The sequence below is a fragment of the Erythrolamprus reginae genome, chromosome 12 (genome assembly GCF_031021105.1).
Source record: "Erythrolamprus reginae isolate rEryReg1 chromosome 12, rEryReg1.hap1, whole genome shotgun sequence".
NCBI lineage: Eukaryota > Metazoa > Chordata > Lepidosauria > Squamata > Dipsadidae > Erythrolamprus > Erythrolamprus reginae.
This window is the reverse complement of record NC_091961.1, coordinates 32538187-32561366: the sequence shown is the minus strand read 5'-3', so window position 1 is coordinate 32561366 and position 23180 is coordinate 32538187. Positions and strand designations below refer to the sequence as shown.

Here is a 23180-nt window from a genome sequence, read left to right as displayed (position 1 = left end):
GGATGCTTGGCAACTGGCTCTTATTTATTTTATATATTTTAAAAAATATTTTTTCACCAAACTTACACAAACACCTACTGTATATCTATACCATATTATCAAGACACCCATAGTTATATATACTGCTCAAAAAAATAAAGGGAGAACTCAAGGAAGGAAGGAAGGAAGGAAGGAAGGAAGGAAGGAAGGAAGGAAGGAAGGACTAGATAGATAGATAGATAGATAGATAGATAGATAGATAGATAGATAGATAGATAGAGATAGATGATAGATAGATAGATAGATAGATAGATAGATAGATAGATAGATAGATAGAGATAGATAGATAGACAGACAGACAGACAGACAGACAGACAGACAGACAGACAGACAGACAGATGATAGATGGATGGATGGATGGAGATAGATAGATAGATAGATAGATAGATAGATAGATAGATAGATAGATAGATAGATAGATAGATAGATAGATTAGACAGACAGACAGGTGATAGAAATGAATGAATGAATGAATGAATGAATGAATGAATGAATGAATGAATGAATGAATGATCGATCCAACAAAATAATTTTATCATCAGGAAGATCTGTGGAGCTCTGGTCACTAGTTTTCTCTTTGACTAGGAAATGGTCAGTGCCTTTCCCAGGACTTAATGCATTTCAGTTGTCCTCGGCCATTCCAATTTGCCCTCCATCCCCAATTTCTCACAACAGACTGGGATGCCAGTTCCAATCCCATCCAGACGGGGATCTCTGGCCCAGCCTTGCCAGCTTTACAGATGTTTCGTGTCTTCTCAGCATCTTTCCATCCTCTTGGCTTAGTTTCCAACTTGTTAGCAAGTTTCTACTCTGAGCCTCCATCCACACGAGACGCCATTAATTTGACTGGAAACATTCCACATCCTGCACTTTGAGAGTAGAACGAAAAGATCTTGGCCTTCGTTTTTTTATGACTCTTTGAAAAATGTTGCCCTCTCCCCACGCGGTGGTTTTGCTCAAGGTTAGACACCCCCAGTTCCCCCAGCCGTATCTCACAAGGGTCTCATTGTCCAGGTCACAATATTCCTCTGTGCCTTTCTTTGCATCCAGATGTGACCTCAGCTCCTCCTAGAGCAGGAGATGGTTGGGCAGGAGTCTTCGTAGAGGAGCGGCATACAAATTGAATAAATAAATTTATTATTAAAACCTAAGAAAATTCTTGATAATATTAAGGATATTGTTTATCTACTGTTTATTTACAATGTTTAAGAAATACAACACTGTTATCAAGAACGACATCTACAACTTACCATGTATAATCGTCTTACTTACCTGAACTGCTTGATTCGTATTTTCCTTCCCTATCACCCCCACCCCTTTTTTTCTTTTCTGTATATCCCTTCCTACCCTCCAATACCCTTTCCCTATTTCCTGTTTTGTCTATATTTACAAATAAAGTATATTTTAAAAAACAAAACAAAAAACAAATCGAATAAATAATAATAATAATAATAATGTATTTATTATTAGAGTTGAAAGGGACCTTACAGGTAATCGAGTCCAACCCCTTGCTTGAGCAGGAAATCCTACAGCACCCCAGCCAAATGACAGTCCAATCTCCTCTTGAAAGTGTCCAAAGTTGGGGAGTCCACAACCTCCGCTGGCAGGCCGTTCCACTGGTTGATCGCTCTCACTGTCAGGAAATTCTTTCTTATCTCCAGGTTGAATCTTTCCTTGGTCAGCTTCCAACCGTTGTTCCTCGTCCGGCCCTCTGGTGCCCTGGAAAACAGTGTGTCCCCCTCCTCTCTGTGGCAACCCCTCAAGTACTACCTGTATACAGCTATAATTGTGGAGCACTTTCCTGTGATCAATGCTGAACCTTAGGGAGAACGAAAAGAGGGACCAGGGGAGACAGGATAGCAGCCTTCCAATATCTCAGGGGTTGCCACAAGGAAGAAGGAGTCAACCTCTTCTCCAAAGCACCTGAGTGTAGAACAAGAAGCAGTGGGTGGAAACTAAACCAAGGAGAGAAGTAACTTAGAACTAAGGAGAAATTTCCTGAGAGTGAAAACAATTAACCAGTGGAACAGCTTGCCTCCAGAAGTTGTGAATGCTTCAACACTGGAAATCTTTAAGAAGATGTTGGATAACCATCTGTCTGAAGTAATGTAGGGTTTCCTGCCTAACCAGGGGATTAGATTAGAAGACCTCCTTCCAACTCAATTATTTTATTCTTTTCTTAAAGAAGGACAAGGGATGACATCATAACAATGTTCCGATACCTCAGGGGTTGCCACAAAGAAGAGGGAGTCAACCTATTCTCCAAAGCGCCTGAAGGTAGGACAAGAAGCAACGGGTAGAAACTAAACAAGGAGAGAAGCAACTTAGAACTAAGGAGAAATCTCCTGACAGTGAGAACAATTAACCAGTGGAACAACTTGCCTCCAGAAGTTGTGAACGCTCCAACAGTGGAAGTTTTTAAGAAGATCTATCTGAAGTAGTGTAGGGTTTTCTGCTTAAGCAGGGGGTTGGGCTAAAAGACCACCAAGGATCAGGTTGCCGACAGATCACCATGGAGAACCTCTGTCTTTTGGGGTCACTAAGAATCAACAAGCTGATGTCCCAAAATCTATCCATCAACCAATCTGTAGGCCTGGGGTGGAATATTTCTGTCCTTTTGTCCACTCCAGACTCTGCAGCTATGGTTACAGATGTTGGGGGGGAGAAAGGTCCTAATTACAAAAAAACCCCTCATTGATAGGACGGTCTCATTTGTACCATCCCAGTTTGCAGAAGCCTTCTTCTGTCTTTGCAAGCTGCTTGCCTTCCTAGCAACTGCTCAGGTAACCAGAGATACAGGGAGGTTTGCAAATAACCAGTCCAAGGCATCCAACCCCAACCGAGAACCTGAAGTTTGTGTTTCTTTTCCTTGGGTGAATTCGGGCTTTGTTCCTCCAGGCTGAAGATTAGCCCAGGAACAGGACACGGATAGGACTATTACTACACTGCTCAAAAAAAAATAAAGGGAGTGAAGGCATGCAGCCCTCCTTCAGTGGGTCAACCTCTAGGGAGGCACAGCATGCCATGATCGCCACATCAGAATGAAGCGACAGAGAAAGTTTTCTCGATGAGACAACCTCTGTTAAATCAAGATCTCTCCTTTTATTGTGTTTCACTCTTCCTGACATGTGGTACAGAATAACCAATTCGCGAACGCCACATACATTAAGCCATCCCCCTTACTACCATTCATTCCTACACCATATAAGGCTTCCCTTGTGGCTTCCCTATAGGTAATTAACAGAAGCTCCATTCTTTGCCTTTTTCCTGGAAAGGAATGAGAGTGAGGCATATATTTCCTTATATGGAAGTTAGCTATAGGTTTTCTTCATATTGCATACCAAGTTAAATGCTTTCCATACGTGGTCATAGATTCTGCAGGATGCTTACCCAGCCTGGACTTTGCTGCCTTTCCATAGAGGAAGAATTAAGGTTTTATATAGCACACAATTGGGCCAAAATATCACCCTCCAGCAATATTCCATTCCAAATTTCAGTGCTTAAAAACCTATGATTACAACAAGGGAGCACTTAAACAACAGAATATAACTCCAAGTAAATCAAACATCTGTGAAATTCGGATCTAGGATGCGGTGGCCTTTTGCAACTGACAGATCATGATTTTGTTTTCAAATGCCAGCTGAGGTCTTTTGGCACAGCACCCAGTGTGCCGATTATCACTGGTACCACTGTACTGGTTCATGCCAGAGTCGAGACAGATATTATACTCCTGGCGTATATAGGCAAGACAGATGTTGAGCCAATTGTTGAGACAGGTAACGTGAAGACCTGCTCACCAAAGAGCTCAATTCTTGACAGCGATGGGTCAACGGCTTGGCTTCCTTTCTGATCACCTCTTGGGAGAACATTTCTCCACACCCGCTCTCGGTTGGTGAAGTGATAGATAACTTGTGTGCTTTACGGGTGCTCCATAACAAACAATTCATTACAACAAAATGGACTTCCTGTCATTAGCCCAATCTCTCCGAGTTGAATGTTGCATCCTGCAGACCAGCAAATCTTTGCCTCATGACGGATGTTACAGATCACTTTTTATATTGATGGCGCATCCTGAAACGGAAGAGAAAATGGATATGTAATGTCTTTGGGCATTTCCACGGATGTACAATATTTACTCTTGGCAAGTAAACCTATTAGGAGAAAGAGGAGTGGGGAGGGAGGGAGGGAGGGAGGGAGGGAGGGAGGGAAGGAAGGAAGGAAGGAAGGAAGGAAGGAAGGAAGGAAGGAAGGAAGGAAGGAAGGGCTTGATAGGGAGGGATGGAGAAGGAAGGAAGGAAGGGCTTGATAGGGAGGGATGGAGAAGGAAGGAAGGAAGGAAGTCAGGAAGGAAGTCAGGAAGGAAGTCAGGAAGGAGGGAGGGAGGGGCTTGATAGGGAGAGATGGGGAAGGAAGGAAGGAAGGAAAGAAGGAAGGAAGGAAGGAAGGAAGGAAGGGCTTGATAGGGAGGGATGGAGAAGGAAGGAAAGAAGGAAGGAAGGAAGGAAAGAAGGAGAGGGAAGAGAGGGAGGGAGGAAAAGGAAGAAAGACGGTAAGAAAGGTGGGAGGGAAGGAAGGAATGAAGGAAAGGAAAGGAAGGAAGGAAAGGAAGGACAGAGGGAGGGAGGGAGGGAGGGAAGGAAGGAAGGAAGGAAGGAAGGAAGGAAGGAGGGAGAAGGAGAAGGAGGAGCAAATCCTTTGCTGGCCAGGAAGCCTCCAACCTCCGCACTTAGCGTCACATGGCTGAACCTCCATTCAGTCTCAAAGAGCCTCGCACCATCTGGGGTGCAAATTTATGCGGCGCGACAACAACTGCAACTTAATAGTAACGCGGAATGCCACAGACGCTTTCTCTGTGTGCGTTTAATTGGCAAATTAGGGGAAGCTGACACTACCTGACACCGAGCCCTGTTCCGCGCACCTCAAACAATGTGCTTAGAAAAACACATCACCCAAAGAAAGTGTAGACTTCAGCCTCCTCTAAAAGATCTGAGCCTTGGCTCTTGAGGCGGTGTGTTCATTTGCATAAAAGAGGGCGGGTCCTTGATCAAGCGGCTCTGGACGCCATCTTGACTTCTTCGACAGCCCTCCAGTGTGGATCCTTGTTGGCAATTAGGGCAACCATCTTTATTTATTTATTTATTTATTTATTTAATATTTGTAGATTTGCAGATTTGTATATTTATTGTATTGTATTATGACTTCTTTATAATTAATGGGTTTCTTTTAATATGGAATTTTATAGTTTTATATTATATTTGACTTCTTTTTATAGTTTTGTATCTACAGTGGTACTTAAGAACTTAATCCGTTCTGTGACCAGGTTCTTAAGTAGATACATTTGTAAGAAGAAGCAATTTTTCCCATAGGAATCGATGTAAAAGCAAGTAATGTGTGGGATTGGGGAAACCACAGGGAGGGTGGAGGCCCTGTTTCCTCCCAGGAGAATGCTAGAGAGGCCCCATGGAGGCTTCTCCCCAACTTTTCCGGCCCTGTTTCCTCCCAAGAGATTCCTAGAGAGGCTCCAGGGAGGCTCCTCCCTGCCTTTTCCCGCCCTGTTTTTATCATCCGAGGTTCCAGAAATGCTTTGCTGGCAAACTGTTGTTATTCCTTTAAGTTCATTGTGCAGAGATGAAGCTGTCTGAGGAAAACCTGAAGATTTGGTGAGTGTCTGTTTGAAGGGCATTAGAACATTGAGGAATGTCTAAACTGGATTTGGGTCCCGGCTGTCGCCCACTCCTTATTTATTAGACAATTTTGAGCGGGAACGCTGCCAACATGGACTGAAACGCCTGACATTGTTTCGTACAAATCATTTTTAAATATAAATGTATTTTGTTTGAATTTTTCTGTGAGTGGGTTCTCCTTCATTCTGATCCAATTAGGCCCAAGAAAAACACTCTGAATGATTCTTCTCCGTTTGCAAGTCTTCCTTCCTACCCTTTGAAGCCATGCCGTAACAGTAGGGTTGCCCAAAACATTTTGTGGACTATCCCTTGAAAGTCAACCTCTGATGAGGAAGAAGAAGGATTCAAATTTGTGATTCGGTGTCTTTGTGTGTTAGTTAACATTAGAAACATAGAAACATAGAAGTCTGACGGCAGAAAAAGACCTCATGGTCCATCTAGTCTGCCCTTATACTATTTTCTGTATTTTATCTTAGGATGGATCTATGTTTATCCCAGGCATGTTTAAATTCAGTTACTGTGGATTTATCTACCACGTCTGCTGGAAGTTTGTTCCAAGGATCTACTACTCTTTCAGTAAAATAATATTTTCTCATGTTGCTTTTGATCTTTCCCTCAACTAACTTCAGATTGTGTCCCCTTGTTCTTGTGTTCACTTTCCTATTAAAAACACTTCCCTCCTGGACCTTATTTAACCCTTTAACATATTTAAATGTTTCAATCATGTCCCCCCTTTCCCTTCTGTCCTCCAGACTCTACAGGTTGAGTTCATTAAGTCTTTCCTGATACATTTTATGCTTAAGACCTTCCACCATTCTTGTAGCCCATCTTTGGACCTGTTCAATTTTGTCAAATTAGGCTTCAAGTGAGTTGAAGATAGGGTTAGGGTTACTCTGGGAGAAATGATGGCTCACTTTGAGATCAACCAAACCGCAAAGGGTTGGCTAAGCCTCCCTGGGTATCCCTGGTGGTGTTTATTTTGCCCACGAAAAGAGGGTATCCAGTGCCTTTTCTTTGTTATTTCCCCCTGCCGAGAAGAGGCCCAATCTCCAGGGAAGCCCTGGCCATCGATGGAAACATGTTGATGCCATTGTGATGCTCAACTCCTAAGGACAAATTGAGACATTCTCTGTTAGTCTCCCAGCAATGTTCATCTTGGAAAAAGGTTGCCTTGGAAACCAACTTATCAAAGAGCCGTGATGCTCTTATAGAGCAGAGGAAAATTGTTTTTGACAAGGGAGGTGCGACACACAAGGAAGCCCCAGGTACCCACAAAAAGAGCAAGGGGGTTGTGATTTTTTTTTTTACCCTGAAAAAAACAAAGGCAAAGGTTTGTGGGTCCTCAGTCCTCCCCAATCTGGGCTCCCAGGACTGTGGAATTCTTCAAGATTCTTCGCCAACCCATATAAGCTACCGCAGCTGGTATTTCCATTGGAGCTTAGTTTGCAATCTTTTCTCCTTTGGATCAAAAGCTACGTGACTGCTGGACGAGATCTTCTCCATCCCCTGGTGTAACTTCAAAGAATTCTAGAGTTTCCTTCTTTTTGTTGGTTCCATCGTTCATTGCATCTCTTCTAGAGCGGATGTACAAATGCGCCCAAAACTCACTTGCTGGGAACAAGGAACGACGTCTTCGGTCATCTCAGTAATTTTGGAAAACTAATTGGAGTTGCCAAAGAAGGAGATGTCAAACAAGAGCCAGGCAATTGGTGGAGCCTGAGAAGAAGACATTGACCTAGCATTGTACTTTAAGTTTATTTATTAATTGGACTTTTATGCCACTCCTCTCCGAGGACTCGGGGCGGCTCACAGCATATAATAAAACAATATACAGTGGTACCTCTACCTAAGAACGCCTCTACTGAAGAACTTTTCTAGATAAGAACCAGGTGTTCAAGATTTTTTTGCCTCTACTTAAGAACCATTTTCTACTTAAGAACCCGAGGCTGGAAAAATTTCCCAGGACATTTGAGAGCGGCATGAAGGCCCGGCCAGTTTCCTGCCATTCCCCTTTAATCCCGGCCATCTCGGGCTTTTCTGGGCGGCCAGAGGAGCCTTTTGGTGATGCTTAAGGAGGCTTTGGCAGTCCAGAGCAAACGGAGCATTTTCCTTTCTCTGGGTGCTTGGACAGGGAATAAACCTCTGCCAGCGCCCAGAGAAAAGAAACGCTCCCTTCACTCTGAGCAGCCGAGGAGTCACCACAGTGAAGGAAAGGCGCCGGCTACAAAGCGAGCGAGCGAGAGGAGAGGGGAGCCCTCCAGCATGGGAAGGAAGAGGAAGCAGGTAGCAGCAGCAGCAGCCAGTATATGGGAGGCAGTGTATGGGAGGCAACCTCACACCAGGTGTATGGGAGGCACCTGCTCCTCCTCACCACCTCAGAGTCCCTCTTTTTTTAAAAAAAAGCCTTAAAGTTTTGGATTTTTTTTATTCCCCTCACCTCACCTTCTTCCTTCAGCAGCAACTCTCCTCTTCCTCTCCTTCCTCCTCCTCTGAGCTTTTATTTCTTTCCTAATGGGTTTGCACGCATTATTTGCTTTTACATTGATTCCAATGGGGAAAAAATTGCTTCTTCTTACAAACTTTTCTACTTAAGAACCTGGTCACGGAAGCGAATTAAGTTCTTAAGTAGAGGGACCCCTGTGTAACATTTCGGGCCCAATTAATTAAGTATAAAATCAAAAACTAAGAACCATTTTTAAAAAGTTTGCATCTGTCGCGTTGATATCAGATGTGCAATGTGGGTTCCATAGTAAAAGCTGAGACTTTTGGGGTGGGAGGGGTGTTAAACAACGGAGGGGGCGGAGAGGCAAAAGAGCAAGGAACGAGATGGACTTTCCTCTCTCCCCTTGCACTAAAACCTCTCTCCTGCTGCTGCAGCCGAGACCGTCTGCTTGCAAGTCGCTTGGATGGGAGCCGGATGCCTTTCATGCATAATTTATCTCTCCTCTGCGGCATTTCCCTGGCAGGGCTGGCGCTGAAAAGTTAATAAGAGAAATGGCTCTTCGGTTCCCTGCCAAACTGTTGGGATGGAGAGGAGGAGGGGGCTTAAAAGGGTTCAGGGTGGGGTCCTCTGGGCAAGCTCGCTCCTTTCTCTCCCCCCACCTTCCTCGGAGTTTCTTCTTATTTTATTTATTTATTCATTTGTTTTGTTTTGTCAAGTACATATTGGAGATATGTAAAGATATAATAATATTCACATAGAGTGGTACCTCTACCTACAAACGCCTCTACTTAAGGACTTTTCTAGATAAGAACTGGGTGTTCAAGATTTTTTTTGCCTCTTCTCAAGAACCGTTTTCCACTTACAAACCCGAGTCTCTGAAACTGTAACCGGAAAAGGCAGAGAGAAGCCTCTGTGGGGCCTCTCTAGGAATCTCCTGGGAGGAAATGGGGCTGGAAAAGGCAGGGAGAAGCCTCCGTGGGGCCTCTTTAGGAATCTCTTGGGAGGAAACAGGGCCAGAAAACATAGGGAGAAGCCTCTGTGGGACCTCTCTAAGAATCCCCTGGGAGGAAACAGGGCCAGAAAAGGTGTGGAGAAGCCTCTGTGGGGCCTCTCTAGAAATCTCTTGGGAGGAAACAGGGCCAGAAAACATAGGGAGAAGCCTCTGTGGGGCCTCTCTAGAAATCTCTTGGGAGGAAACAGGGCCTGAAAAGGCGGGGAGAAGCCTCCATGAGGCCTCTCTAAGAATCTCTTGGGAGGAAACAGGGCGGGAAAAGGTGGGAAGAAGCCTCTGTGGGGCCTCTGTAGGAATCTCCTGGGAGGAAAAGGCTGGGAGAAACCTCCGTGGGGCGTCTCTAGGAATCTCTTGGGAGGAAACAGGGCCAGAAAAGGCTGGGAGAAGCCTCCGTGGAGCCTTCCTTTGCTTTTACATTTATTCCTATGGGGAAAATTGCTTCTTCTGAGCACACTCAAAACCGTAGAAATGATGGTAGAGTTTAGGAGAAGCCCTCCCATCCTACCACCTCTCATAGGAGAAGGAAGAGGAGAAAATAGGGGAGGAGGGGGGAGGGGATAAGAGGGAGTGGGAGGAAGAGAAGGAGAAATTTTTCCAGCCAAAAACTCTGTCCTGGACTCTCTGTGGAAGCTCTCCTGCTAAAGCTCTCTACTTGACCGACCAACCCAACTGCTACAGGGACTTGATTGTAAGTGAGCAGTATATTTTTATCAGTGTCTTCCTAATTAATCCAATTCCCTACGGGGAGGAGGGAGATTTGTTGTTGCAAAATATTGCACTGCTTAATCAAAGGCCAAAACCACCTTGATGACTTAGAGGTTACTACACGGATAAGAGGTTCTATTCCAACCCCGGGACTGTTGCAACGAAACAAAACAAAAAAAACCCCGGAAAGCCAAGGAAGCCATTCTCTGTTGCTGCACCTTACGACACTGATTCAGAGATTTAGGGCAGGCAAAAAAACCCCACATTATTCACGTCATACATAATTAAGCAGTGGAATTCATTACCCTGAAATGGGACGTGGCTGCTAACCTGGAAGGAGGCTTTCAAAGAGGATTAGCGACGGTCCTGGAAGGCAGGTCTGATGAGGCAATCGGTCATGAAGACTCAATATTATCTCCGGATTAGGAGCAAACCCACCTCCAAACACTATTTCCAGGAGAACAACGTCAGGGGGAGAGAGAGATAGAGAGAGAAAGAGGGAGAGAGGGAAGGAAGGAGGGAGGAAGGGAAAGAGAAAGAGAGAGGGAGGGAGGAACAGAGGGAGAGAGAGAGAGAGAAAGAGGGAGGGAGAGAAATGGAGGGAGAGAGGAAGGGTCAAGAGAGAGAGACAGAGAGAGAAGGAGGGAGTGAGAAAGACAGAGAGGGAGGGAGAGAAAAGGAGGGAGAAAGAGGGGAATGGGGAGGAAGGGAGAGATACAGAGAGAGGGAGAGGCAGAAACAGAGAGGAAGGGAGAGAGAGGGAGGGAGGGAGAAGGACACAGAGAAGGAGAGAGGGAGAGAAATGGGGGGAGGGAAAGAGGGGGGAGGGGGAGGAAAGGAGAGAGAGAGAGGACAGAGAGGGAAGGATAAAGAGGGAGGGGAAGGAGACAGAGAAAGAGGGAGGGAGAGAGGGAGAGAAATGAAGGGAGGAAGAGAAAGTAGGAGGGGGAGGAAGGGAGAGAAAGAGAGAGAGAGAGAGGCAGAAACAGGGAGAGGGAAAGAGAGAGACAGAGAGAAAGGGAGGGAAGGAGAGAAACTCCATCATTGGGGTTTCTCCAGTCTCTGGAGGTTCCTCAGGTTCCAGTTCTCCCTCACTCTCACTACTCCTTAATTCTATGCGTAAATGCCATATGTGTACATACATATTACACACAAAAATATACACTAACTACTATATAAACTTTATGTGAATGTACACACAAACATGCACAGCTCTTCTAAAATTATACACATCCAGCCTCATTTACCGCCATAGGAAAAACAGACCCAGAAGGGGGGGGAAAGAAAAATCAAATCAAATTTTTTTCTACCGGTTCTGCGCACCTGACCGAACCCGTAGGAGCCCATCCCTGGAGACGAGCCCTCAAGGCTAATGCTCACAACATTTTTATTTGGTTCCTACAGGACAACGGACGCAGAGCGGAGTTTTTGCGGTGCAGAAAGCCGCCACTCGGATTGTCGGTTGTGGAGGGGGTCTCAAAAAAGAAAAAGCCAGGAAAGTGACCTGGGGGGGGGGGGCAGAATTGCTTCATTTTCTCTCCTTTCTCTGTCTGCCAACAAGCATCTTGCAGCAGCAGGTGGAACTCATACAGCCAAAGGAAGGAGGGTTATTCCTTGGGGGCATCGGCTTCAGGCAACCGTCTTCCTTCCTCACGCAAATTGCCCTCGTATTTTATATTTCCCCCCCCCCTTCCTGCTGAAATACTCCAGGACTCTGGGCCAGCCTGCTTTTTACGAACCCTCCAGATTGATTTCCTAGCGATATCTTCCCGACGCCACGATCAGAGTTCATCGATATAAATTATAGAGTGATTTATTTCGTGGCTGGCTTTGAGCAATGTACATTCCACAACTTCGGTGCAATTGATGGTAAAACTTCCTATAAATCCTGGGAGGGTGGGGGTAGCGAGGGAGGAAGGGGGGATTACACACAGGATGCAAACCCCAGAGAAGTTGGCAGGGTCCAGGGTGGAAGGGGGGAAAAGCCACGATAGGGAGAACCAAGGAATGTGTCGGCGACTACTTCAGCTTCAACCGCAACAACACAAGAGCACACAACAGATTTAAACTTAATATTAACCGCTCCAAACTTGACTGTAAAAAATATGACTTCAGTAACCGAGTTGTTGAAGTGTGGAACTCATTACCGGACTCCCTAGTGTCATCCCCAAACCCCCAACACTTTACCCTTAGATTATCTACGGTTGACCTATCCAGATTCCTAAGAGGTCAGTAAGGGGCGAGTACAAGTGCACTAGAGTGCCTTCCGTCCCCTGTCCTATTGCTCTCCTATATCTCCTATACCTTCCTTCTATTCCTATATCTCTTCTTCTATTCTTTCATTGATATGTTCTATTCCTATATTTTCTCTTCTATTATTTCTTAGATATATTTTACTATGAGTATATCCTCTATAACCTTCACGAATCCCAGTGACCAGTTAGGTCCCACAGAGTGGGTCTTCTCCAGGTCCCGTCAACCAAACAATGTCACTTGGCGGGACCCAGAGGAAGAGCCTTCTCTGTGGCAGCCCCGACCCTCTGGAACCAACTCCCCCCAGAGATTAGAATTGCCCCCACCCTCCTTGCCTTTCGTAAGCTGCTTAAAACCCACCTCTGCCGCTAGGCATGGGGGAACTAAGATACACTTTCCCCCTAGGCCTTTACAATTTTATGCATGGTGTGTTTGTATGTGTGACTAGTTTTTATATAACGGGTTTTTAACTGTTTTTTAGTATTGGATTTTGTTATACTGTTTTACTGCTGTTGTTAGCCGCCCCGAGTCTGCGGAGAGGCGGCGGCATACAAATCCAATAAATAAAATAAAAAATAAAAAATAATTATGTATTTTACTATATGTATACCCACTAAAACCCTCATTGTGTATTGGAAAAAATCAATCAATCAATAAAAATAAATAAAATAAGGAGGGGGGGAGCCAGAAAGTATTCATCTCTATCCAGGATTGGGTTCCTATCCAGTACGGGAAACACTGCACACCGGTAGTGAAAATGGAGGTGCACGTGTAGATCTGTGTCTCCAGTGTGCATGTGCCAGCGTGCACAGGAACCTAAATCTTGTGAAAGGATGCGCCTGTGAAATGCGGCAGGATCGGGTCCAGTTGATCTGATTTGGATGGATAACTTGATACAGGAATTTTGTTTTGGCTCGGCTTGGATGCCTGGATCAATCCAAACCCAATCACTGGGTTCCTTAAACCGATTCCCTTCCTGAAATCCATCAAATTGCCACTTGATTGCCAAATTAAAAGCTGGTCCTCCTCTAATTCTTATTACTTAAGCTATTGCTGGCCTTAAAACAATTGCAGCGGCTTTCTTATAAAACCTGAGATAGAGGGAGGGAAATATGGAAACTGCACCCAATAAATTCAGTCATTCCCTTCCTCCCTTCCTCCCTTCTTTTTCCATTTTTCTTTTCCTCTTTTATTCCTTCCATCTTCTTCCTTCCTCTGTTCCTTTCACCCTCAACCTTCCTCCCTAAGCCTTCGTCTTCCTTTCTTTCCTTTCCTTTCTTGACTCCTCTTCCCCTCTGTCCTTCCTTTCTTCCTCTTTCCTTCTTTCCTTCCCTCCCTAAGCCTTCATCTTCCTTCCTTTCCTTTCTTTACTCCTCTTCCCCTCTGTCCTTCCTTTCTTCCTCTTTCCTTCTTTCCTTTCCTTTCTTCCTCTTTCCTTCTTTCCTTCCCTCCCTAAGCCTTCATCTTCCTTTCTTTACTCCTCTTCCCCTGTCCTTCCTTTCTTCCTCTTTCCTTCCCTCTCTAAGCCATCTTCCTTCCTTTCCTTTCTTTTCCTTTCCCCCCTTTTCTCTCCCTTTCCTTTTCTCCCTCTTCCTCCTTCTTTCCTTTCCTTTCTTCCTCTTTCCTTCTTTCCTTCCCTCCCTAAGCCTTCATCTTCCTTCCTTTCCTTTCTTTACTCCTCTTCCCCTCTGTCCTTCCTTTCTTCCTCTTTCCTTCCCTCCCTAACCCTTCGTCTTCCTTTCTTTCCTTTCCTTTCTTTACTCCTCTTCCCCTCTGTCCTTCCTTTCTTCCTCTTTCCTTCTTTCCTTCCCTTCCTAAGCCTTCATCTTCCTTCCTTTCCTTTCTTTACTCCTCTTCCCCTCTGTCCTTCCTTTCTTCCTCTTTCCTTCTTTCCTTTCCTTCCCCCCCTTTCCTTCTACATTTACTTTCCTTCCCTTTCCTTTCTTTTATTTTCCTTTCCCCCTTTTCTCTACCTTTCCTTTTCTCCCTCTTCCTCCTTCTTTCCTTTCCTTTTTTCCCCCTTTCCTTCTACTTTTCCTTTCCTTTCCAAACCAGTGTCATCCCCAAGAATGAATAATAGCCAGCCGTTTGCTAAACGCTATGAATAACCTCCCTCTCGTTATTTTAATACAAATTTGATGTGCAATTAATCCTGGGTCTTCACACGCACACCCTTGATTAATTGCACACAGGTGTCAGGACATGCATTGGTAGTGCAGTTGTGTTCATTTACTCAGCAGTTCCGTCTTAGTCTGGAAAGGTCAAAGAGGAGAAGAATTAGCTAAGACCGCACACTCTTCCTGGGCGATCCTTGAGTGATGGAACACCCAATCCAAGAGGGGACACAACTCTTCCGATGTTGCGTTTCATCAGCAAGAGAGAATAGGAAGAGCGATTTGAGGATAGTGGTGGCCCAGGGCTGTGCTGAGAGATCTCAAAGTCAATTCAATTCAATTTATTAGATTTGTATGCCGCCCCTCTCCGAAGACTTGGGGCGGCTCACAACAGTAATAAAACAATATTATAGCGAAACAAATCTAATATTAAAAGAAGCATATAAAACCCTATCATATTAAAAAGCAAACAGCACATACATACCAAACATAAATATAAAAAATATATTTAAAAAAAAAAGGTGGTGAGGGCATGAGCGACTGTGAGCAATGACTCCCTGTCCAAATAGGGCCTCAACTGGTGCACCAGGCGAACCTGGGCAAACGCCCTCCTCGCCACAGCCGAAAGATGATGTTCCAATATCAGCTGTAGATCGAGGAGGACGCCCGAAGTCAAAGTCTTGGAGAAGTTCCCCATCAGGAACAATTTAGGGCCAACTTAGGCTGTAAATAGCAATAGCATTGAGACTTATGTACTGCTTCATTGTGCTTTTCAGTCCTCTCTATGTGGTTTACAGAGAGTAAACATATTTTGCCCCCAACAATCTAGGTCCTCATTTAACTGACCATAGAAGGATGAGATTCGATCTGCCAAACTGCTGGCGGCCGATGATAGCCTGCAGGACTGCACTCTAACCACTGCACCACCGCGGCTCTTGCATAATTCTTGCACTCATTAAAAACTCCAAGTCTTAGCTTTATTCCTAAAGGGGATCTGGTGGCTCAGTGGCTAAGACGCTGAGCTTGATGATCAGAAAAGTCGGCAGTTTGGCGGTTCGAATCCCTAACGCCGCTTAATGGAGTGAGCTCCCGTTACTTCTCCAAGCTTCTGCCAACCGAGCCGTTGGAAAGCAAGTAGAAAAATAGGGACCAGATCTTGCTTGACTCATGGAGGGAAATTCTACGCTGACTCTGATCCCAGCTGGAAACGTTTCTTTTCTTCAATTGGATTTCCACCCGTGGCAGTTCAGCAGGCACGCAAACTTCAGGCGCCTTCCCGGAAGAATAAATTCCAGTCCCAAAGTTCAACTGTTTGCACAACTCCCGCCCTGGGGAAAAAAACAGGGCCTGGTGATAAAAGCTCCTCGTCATTCTCTCGGTTATTACCAACCTCTTTGGGGCTGCAAGGCAGAAATGTTCCCAGGGTGAAACAGACACTCCAGCCCCTGCAATAAACAGATTCAGGTGGAAAGAGTAAAGCCAGTTAGTTGTGCTGGCATTTGCAGAACTGTGCGCTCTCTCTCTCTCCCTCTTTCTGTGTGTGTGTGTCAGTCTGTCCCTACCCATCTCTGTCTCTTTCTCTCTTTCTCTTTCCTTCTCTCTTTCTCTCTGTCTCTCTCTTTTTCTCTCCCTTTCTCTTGCTTTCGCTCTCCCCTTTCTCCCTCTCCACTCTCTTTCTCTATTTCTCTCTCTCCCCCTTTGTCATTCTGTCTCTATCCCTCTCAGTCTCTTTCTCTGTCTCTCTTTCTCTCTCCTTCTCTCTCTCTCTCTCCATCTGTCTTTCTGTCTCTCCTCTCTGTCATTCTGTCTCCATCTTTCTCTTTGTCTCTTTCTCTTTTTCTCTCTCTGTTTCTCTATCTTTGTCTTTCTCTCTTCTCTTTCTTTCTCCCCCTCCTCTTTCTCTCTCTTTCTCCTTTCTCTCTCCTCTCTCTGTCAGTCTGTCTCTATCTGTCTCTGTCTCTTTCTTTCTCCTTCTCTCTTTCTCTCTCTGTCTCTATCCATCTCTCTTTCTCTGTTTCTCTCTGTCTCCCCTCTCTGTCTCTGTTATTCTGTCTCCATCTTTCTCTTTCTCTGCTCTCTTTCTGTCTCTATTTCTCTATCTTTCTGTCTCTCTCTTCTTTTTCTTTCTCCCCTCCTCTTTCTCTTTCTCCTTTCTCCCTCCTCTCTCTCTTTTTCTCTGTGTCAGTCTGCCTCTATCCGTCTCTGTCTCTTTCTGTCTCTCTGTCTTTCTCCTTCTCTCTTTCTCTCTCTGTCTCTATTCATCTCTCTTTCTCTGTTTCGCTCCGCCTCTCCTCTCTCTCTAAATAGGTTAAAGGGTTAAATAAGGTTCAGGAGGGAAGTGTTTTATTCTGTCTCCATCTCTTCTCTTTCTCTTTCTGTCTCTCTCTGTTTCTCTATCTTTGTCCCTCTTTCTCCCTCCCCTCTCTCTTTCTCTCTCCTCTCTCTTTCTGTCTCCCCCCCTTCGTCTCTCTCGGCAGGCTCCATGATGCTTTAGCAGCTGCATCGCAAGAATGGGTTGCCATGGCAATGGACCAGCATCCCTGCAGCCTAGCCTACTTGGCATCCTCTACCCATTCTAGCGCATCAGAGAACCAAGCAGGATGGTGCTTGCTCAGGGACCATTATCTAAGCAAGCTGTGACAACAGACAGGTCACCAACCTCTCCAGTTGGGAACTATGGATGATTCACCATCAGGTTTTCAAATCAAGATCTCAAGGATCAGTCTCTCCAATTATACAGACTTCCTTCCTGCTTCTACCCCACCCTTCAATTTGATCCTCAGATTTTCCTTCATCGAACTGCTGTTGCTATGGCTGGAAACCTTGACAACAAGGCTGAACTGGTCCAAAGGGGAAAAATGTTCTAGAGCTGGTTCTCCATGAGTTGGCCTCCTTTTAAAAAAAAAACACCATATGCAGTTCAAACAAAGCAGCTGATCTCCTAGTGATCACTCGGGTACCGTCATATCTCTTCTTAGAAAAGACTACAATACCATCCCTTCTTCTGGGATGTTTTTCAAGCAGCCAACTTTGGTTGCTTCCAAGAAAGCTACCATATTTTTCAGGGTATAAGTATAAGAAAATAGGGAAAAGAATCTCCTTACCAGATATTCATCTGGCTAGCATCCTTAGTCTGGTTAGCTTCAGAACATTATTTGATCCTCTGGTTAAGGCTTTAAAAAAACTTTATTTACCCTGCAAAGACTTAGGGCTTGGAAAGCATTCTTAGCAGAGAGTAACAATGAATGAGCTTGCAAGCGAGTAAGAGCTGGGAACATCGTTAGCACCTGGTTAGGACTGGAAAGAAACTTACTCAGAGCAAGTTAGAGCAATGGAAAAAAACCCTGCAAAGACTTAGGCTTGGAAAACATTATTTGCAGAGAGACAGCTTCAACTACCAAGTGGTTCAAGAATTTGAATCAATTAAGACATAAATCGGTAATAAATAAAGGAGACAAGGCTGGAGACAAGGAGCAAGGAGATGGCTCATCTCAGTAGGAGTCGAGGTTGACTTGAAGGAGGAGTACCTTGTTCAGAATCTTGAACAATTTCTCTTCCAAACGCCATGCCATTGTGTGTATAAACATTCCACTATGAAGTGTCATTGTTGACACAACAGTCTTGTCAACCAAATTATAGCTCACGTCAGTATTTCTGATAGTATCTTGCAAGAAGCTCCATATTTTAGCAACAAAAATCCCTTCTGGGTTTGGTTCGTTGTCTTGCTGAAAGTCTTCCAGGCTTGTTCCTAGAATCAACCAGAAGTTTCAGAGGGGCAGTGGAAACCCAAAAACACCTTCAAACGCACGGCATTTTTCAAACTTGTGCTCTATCAAAGTCTTTTTTGGCATTCTGCTGAGATGCCTGTTGCTTTTTCGCTGATAGAAGTTTCAGATTTGGAAAAAGAGTTGCGCTGCGAAATTTAACGCAAGGGATGGGCGCTGTGATTGGCGCTGTGCTTCCCCAAATCAATGTCTGTGTTTTCTCTCCCCTTAAATCTGCCTTTTTCTGCCTGACAACTTTTAAGATTTCAAGTCCCAGGGGGACATGATCGAAACATTTAAATAGGATCGAAATATTTAAATAGGTTAAAGGATTAAATAAGGTTCAGGAGGGAAGCGTTTTTAATAGGAAAGTGAACCCAAGAACAAGGGGACACAATCTGAAGTGAGTTGGGGGCAAGCTCAGAAGCAACGTGGGAAAATATGATTTTACTGAAAGAGTAGTAGATGCTTGGAACAAACTTCCAGCAGACGTGGTTGGTCAATCCACAGTCACTGAATTGAAACATGCCTGGGATAAACATAGATCCATCCTAAGATAAAATACGGGAAATAGTACAAGGGCAGACTAGATGGACCAAGAGGTCTTTTTCCGCCGTCAATCTGCTACGTTTCTATGTTTCTAACTCTGGGCATTGAAATCCACACACCTTAAAAATGGTCAGGTTTGAAAAACTCTGCCCTAAGTCCTTAAAATCGCATTGTAGTAAACTTAAGCGTCCAGCAGATGGCAAAGAAAACAGCAAAAGAAAATGAAGTTGGTCCAGATGTGTCAGCAAATTTTGAGCGTATTTTTCCTACGGTAATTAGGTGCCCTGACAAATCGCTTCACAAACCCACAGATACACACTCATATAACACCAATTTCCCCTCCTCCGTCATGCCCCCTTCTTCCAGCTCATGAATCTTTGTATCAACCAGGTGATCTTCTGCTGTCTTCCTCTAGTTGACTTTGACTTCTGGTATGAACGTTGACAATGGAATGGAAGCTAGTCCATAGCGTAGCAATTAGATTTATGTACCGCTTCACATTGCTTTCCAGCCCTCTCTAAGTGGTTTGCAGAGAGTCAGCCTCTTGCCCCCAACAATCTGGGTCTTTGTTTGACCAACCTTGGAAGGATGGAAGGCTGAGTCAATCTTGAGCCCACTGAGATTCGATTTGCCAAACTGCTGGCAGCCGGGGATCAGCAGAAGTAGCTGGCAGTACTGCACTCTAACCACTGCACCACCTTGATAGCTATCCTCCCTCCCTTCCTCCCTTTCCTTCCTTCCTTCCTTTCCTTCCTTCCTTTCCTTCCTTCCTCCCTTTCCTTCCTTCCTCCCTTTCCTTCCTCTCTTCCTTCCTTCCTTCCCTTCCTCTCTTCCTTCCTTCCTTTCCTTCCTTCCTTCCTTCCTTTCCTTCCTTCCTTTCCTTCCTTCCTTTCCTTCCTTCCTTCCTTCCTTTCCTTCCTTCCCTCCCTCCCTCCCTCCCTCCCTCCTTCCTTCCTCCCTCCCTTCTATTCCATCCATAGCAATAGCATTTAGACTTATATACCACTTCACACTGTTTTACAGCCCCCTCTAAACTGTTTACATAGAGTATGCATATTACCTCCAACAATCTGGGTCCTCATTTGACCCACGTTGGAAGGGTGGAAGGCTGAATCAACCTGGAGCCTACCAAGATTCGACCTACCAAACTGCTGGCAGCCGGTGATCAGCAGAAGTAGCTTGCACGACTGCGCTCTAACCACTGCGCCACCGAGGCTCTTGAATGTAGACAGAGACCCTACATGGAGGACATCTAGAAGAACAGACAACATCTTGAGAGGAAGCCTTGTGCTTTCTTGTTCTGACCCACTTTAGAAAACACATTGAGTCCTACTCAGTATCTTCTCATGGATTGTCTACGAAGAGTTGAACCAGGGGTGACAGGACAGCATCTTCCAATACTTGAGGGGCTGCCATAGACAGGAGGGGGTCAGGCTGTTGTCCAAAGCACCCAAAGGCCAGACAAGGAACGGTGGATGGAAGCTGACCAAGGAGAGATTCAACCTGGAAATAAGGAGGAACTTTCGGACGGTGGGAGCGATCAACCAGTGGAACAGAAGTTGCCTGCAGAGGCTGTGAACGCTCCAACACTTGAGACTTTCAAGAGGAGGTTGGACTGGGGTGGTGTAGGGACTCCTGGTCGAGCAGGAGGTTGGACTAGATCAGTGTTTTTCAACCAGTGTGCCGTGGCACACTAGTGTGCCGCGAGACATGGTCAGGTGTGCCGTGGAGCTCAGAGAGAAAGAAAGGAAGAGAGAGAGAAAGCAAGAGGGAAAGAAAGCAAGAGAGAGAGAGAGAGAAAGCAAGAGAGAGAGAGAGAAAGAGAACAAGAGAAAAAGAAAGCAAGAGAGAGAGAAAGAGAAAGAAAGCGAGAGAAAGAGAGGGAGGGAAGGAGAGAGAAAGAAAGACATAGAGGGACATAGGGAGGGAGAAAGAGAACAAAAAAGAGAGGAAAGAAGGAAGAGAAAGAAAGGGGGATGGAGAGAGAGAGAAAGAAAGAGGAAGGAAGGGAGAGAAAGAGGGAGGGAGAAAGAAATAGAGCGAAGGGGAGGAAGAGAGAGAGAGAATTATTTTGTCCAAACTTTTTTTAGCCCTCTTCCCCCCCCCCCGGCTCAATGTGCCCCAGGGTTTTGTAAATGTAAAAAATGTGCCGCAGCTCAAAAAAGGTTGAAAATCACTGGACTAGATGACCTGCAAGGTCCCTTCCAACTCTAATAATAAACAAAGTGTTGGTATGTCTCGGTGCAAAGGTTACGAGACCTTCGACATACACTAAGCAGAGTTCAAGGAAGAATGTGGATGTGTGATATAGCCAGTAACAACACAGACTTAGTCTGCTAAACAAGTATTATTTACATGTCTACATATCTACAAGCACAAAGCAGAAATAATCAACAAACTGCACATAGCAAGCACGAAGTAGAAAAATACTCCCCCCTCAAGGTAAAAGGCAAAAAGGTGAATGAGCTATTCAGTGTCATCATCAGGAGAGAGTGCTGGCGCCCTCTTGTGGCGAACCAGCCAAAGTCCTTAAAGAGATATTGCAACTGTAAAAACACAAACTACAATTGGTAGTTTAACATACATGGCCACCCCAGAATATCGGTATGTACCATGTACTAACACAAAACAATCACCATCTTGTGAGGTCCTTTATAGTCTCTGAACTTGGTTGTTTCCTTGCAGGCGTTTCGTTACCCAACTAGATAATGTCATCAATGCTGATGTTGTTAGTAGTTTGGTAATGAAACGCGGGGAAGAAAACATTCAAGCTCAGACAGGACCAAAGACTCCTCACAGTTCATCCCTAAATTACAAAATCTTCCATCAGTACAACACTTTCTTTAGGGCACAGCCCACAAAGCTTCAGATTTTAAAAAGTGTTCAATTGGCCAAAAAATTAAAAATTTAAAAATTAAATTGCGGCCCTATTTGGACAGGGAGTCATTGCTCACAGTCACTCATGCCCTCATCACCTCGAGGTTCAATTACTGCAACGCTCTCTACATGGGGCTACCTTTGAAAAGTGTTCGGAAACTTCAGATCGTGCAGAATGCGGCCGCAAGAGCCATCATGGGGCTCCCTAGATTCACCCACGTTTCTGCAACACTCCGTGGCCTGCACTGGCTGCCGATCGGTTTCCGGTCACAATTCAAAGTGTTGGTAATGACCTTTAAAGCCCTACATGGCATTGGGCCAGAATACATCCGGAACCACCTTCTACCGCACGAATCCCAGCGGCCGATAAGGTCCCACAGAGTTGGCCTTCTCTGGGTCCCGTCGACCAATGTCGTTTGGCGGGCCCCAGGGGAAGAGCCTTCTCTGTGGCGGCCCTGGCCCTCTGGAATCAACTCACCCCAGAGATTAGAACGGCCCCCACCCTCCTTGTCTTTTGCAAATTACTCAAGACCCACCTATATCGCCAGGCATGCGGGAGTTAAGATATTCCTTCCCCCTAGGCCATTACAAGTTATGTCTGCGTGTATGTTTGGTTTTTATAATAAGGGTTTTTAGTTGTTTTTTAATTGGATTGTTACATGCTGTTTTTATCATTGTTGTTCGCCGCCCCGAGTCTGCGGAGAGGGGCGGCATACAAATCCAATAAATAATAATAACAATAATAATAATAATAATAATAATAATAATAATAAATATACAGGAAGCAGTTAAAAAAAACTCTCTACATTCAGGTTCATCTTTGCTCAAAGCAAGCATTGCTATAATTCACAGGAGAGCTATTGCTAGGGGAGGACAACAGATAAAACTTAGCAAGGATAAATCAATAACACGACTAGGATGTGGAATATGAGTCCTACAATTAAGTACATTAGGAGACTTGACAAATGCACACGGCCTTGGGATTTTCTCGTGCATCCATCTTTTTTCCTATTCTTTCCTCCTCCTCTCAAAATTACTCAGTTCTAATTTAATGAAGCAGACAAATCTTGGGATTTGGATGGAATAGAAGGGAAACGTTAACAAAAGAATTATAATTCCGATGAAGGTGTGAGGGGCTTTAACCTGAACTGTTCGGCCCCAAAATACCGTTGGAAATAAAAAAAGAGAATTGATGAGGGGACACGATTGCGTCTTCTCCTGGAGAATTCTTCCACGGCTCTTTTTTTATCATCGTTAATTAAGACGATTATTGTCAGTGGGTTGGGCGCCTCTCTGACAGGATCTACAAAGCAGGTTCTAAATATGCTCATCAATTAGAAGCAGAGCCATCATCAAGGGATAATGAGGGAATTTTATTTCTCCTTCGGAGTAATGTGGCTGTTATCTCTCCTTTAAAGACTCCATAGGATCCTTCCTTCTCCACCTCCTCCTTCCCTCACCCACTCTATTCTGAGCTTTGGCATGGCCTCAGTTGGCATTCCCAAGAATGAGACAACCCAAGGAAGGGATCTTGGGGCTTTGGTGGACAGCTCAATGAAGATTTTTTATTTAGTTAGTTAGTTACTTAGTTAGTTAGTTAGTCCAATACACAATGAGAGCTGTGATGTTCCTTCAATACACCAGGGTGATTCGACACAAAAATATGTAACCCTTCCCCGGTGCAGAGCTGAAGGGATTGGATACTGTAGCCTAGAGGATAATTCTCTGCCTTACAAGGCA

The 23180-nt window shown here is 44.8% G+C and overlaps 1 protein-coding gene across 3 annotated transcripts in view; it reads right to left on the bottom strand.

Moving 5' to 3' along the window:
• The window catches only part of LOC139174895 (6-pyruvoyl tetrahydrobiopterin synthase-like), a 129471-nt gene that overhangs the window by 63073 nt on the left and 43218 nt on the right, over positions 1–23180 (bottom strand). Inside the window, exon 6 of one of the 3 annotated variants that reach the window (XM_070765584.1) lies at positions 3099–4110. The exons of 1 other annotated variant lie outside the window; for it this stretch is intronic. In XM_070765584.1, the coding sequence (XP_070621685.1) occupies positions 4086–4110 (25 nt within the window). In that variant the 3' untranslated portion in view covers positions 3099–4085. Of the gene's footprint in view, positions 1–3098; positions 4111–17544; positions 17999–23180 lie in introns of those variants that run through there. One more of the 3 variants, XM_070765582.1, reaches the window with a different exon arrangement.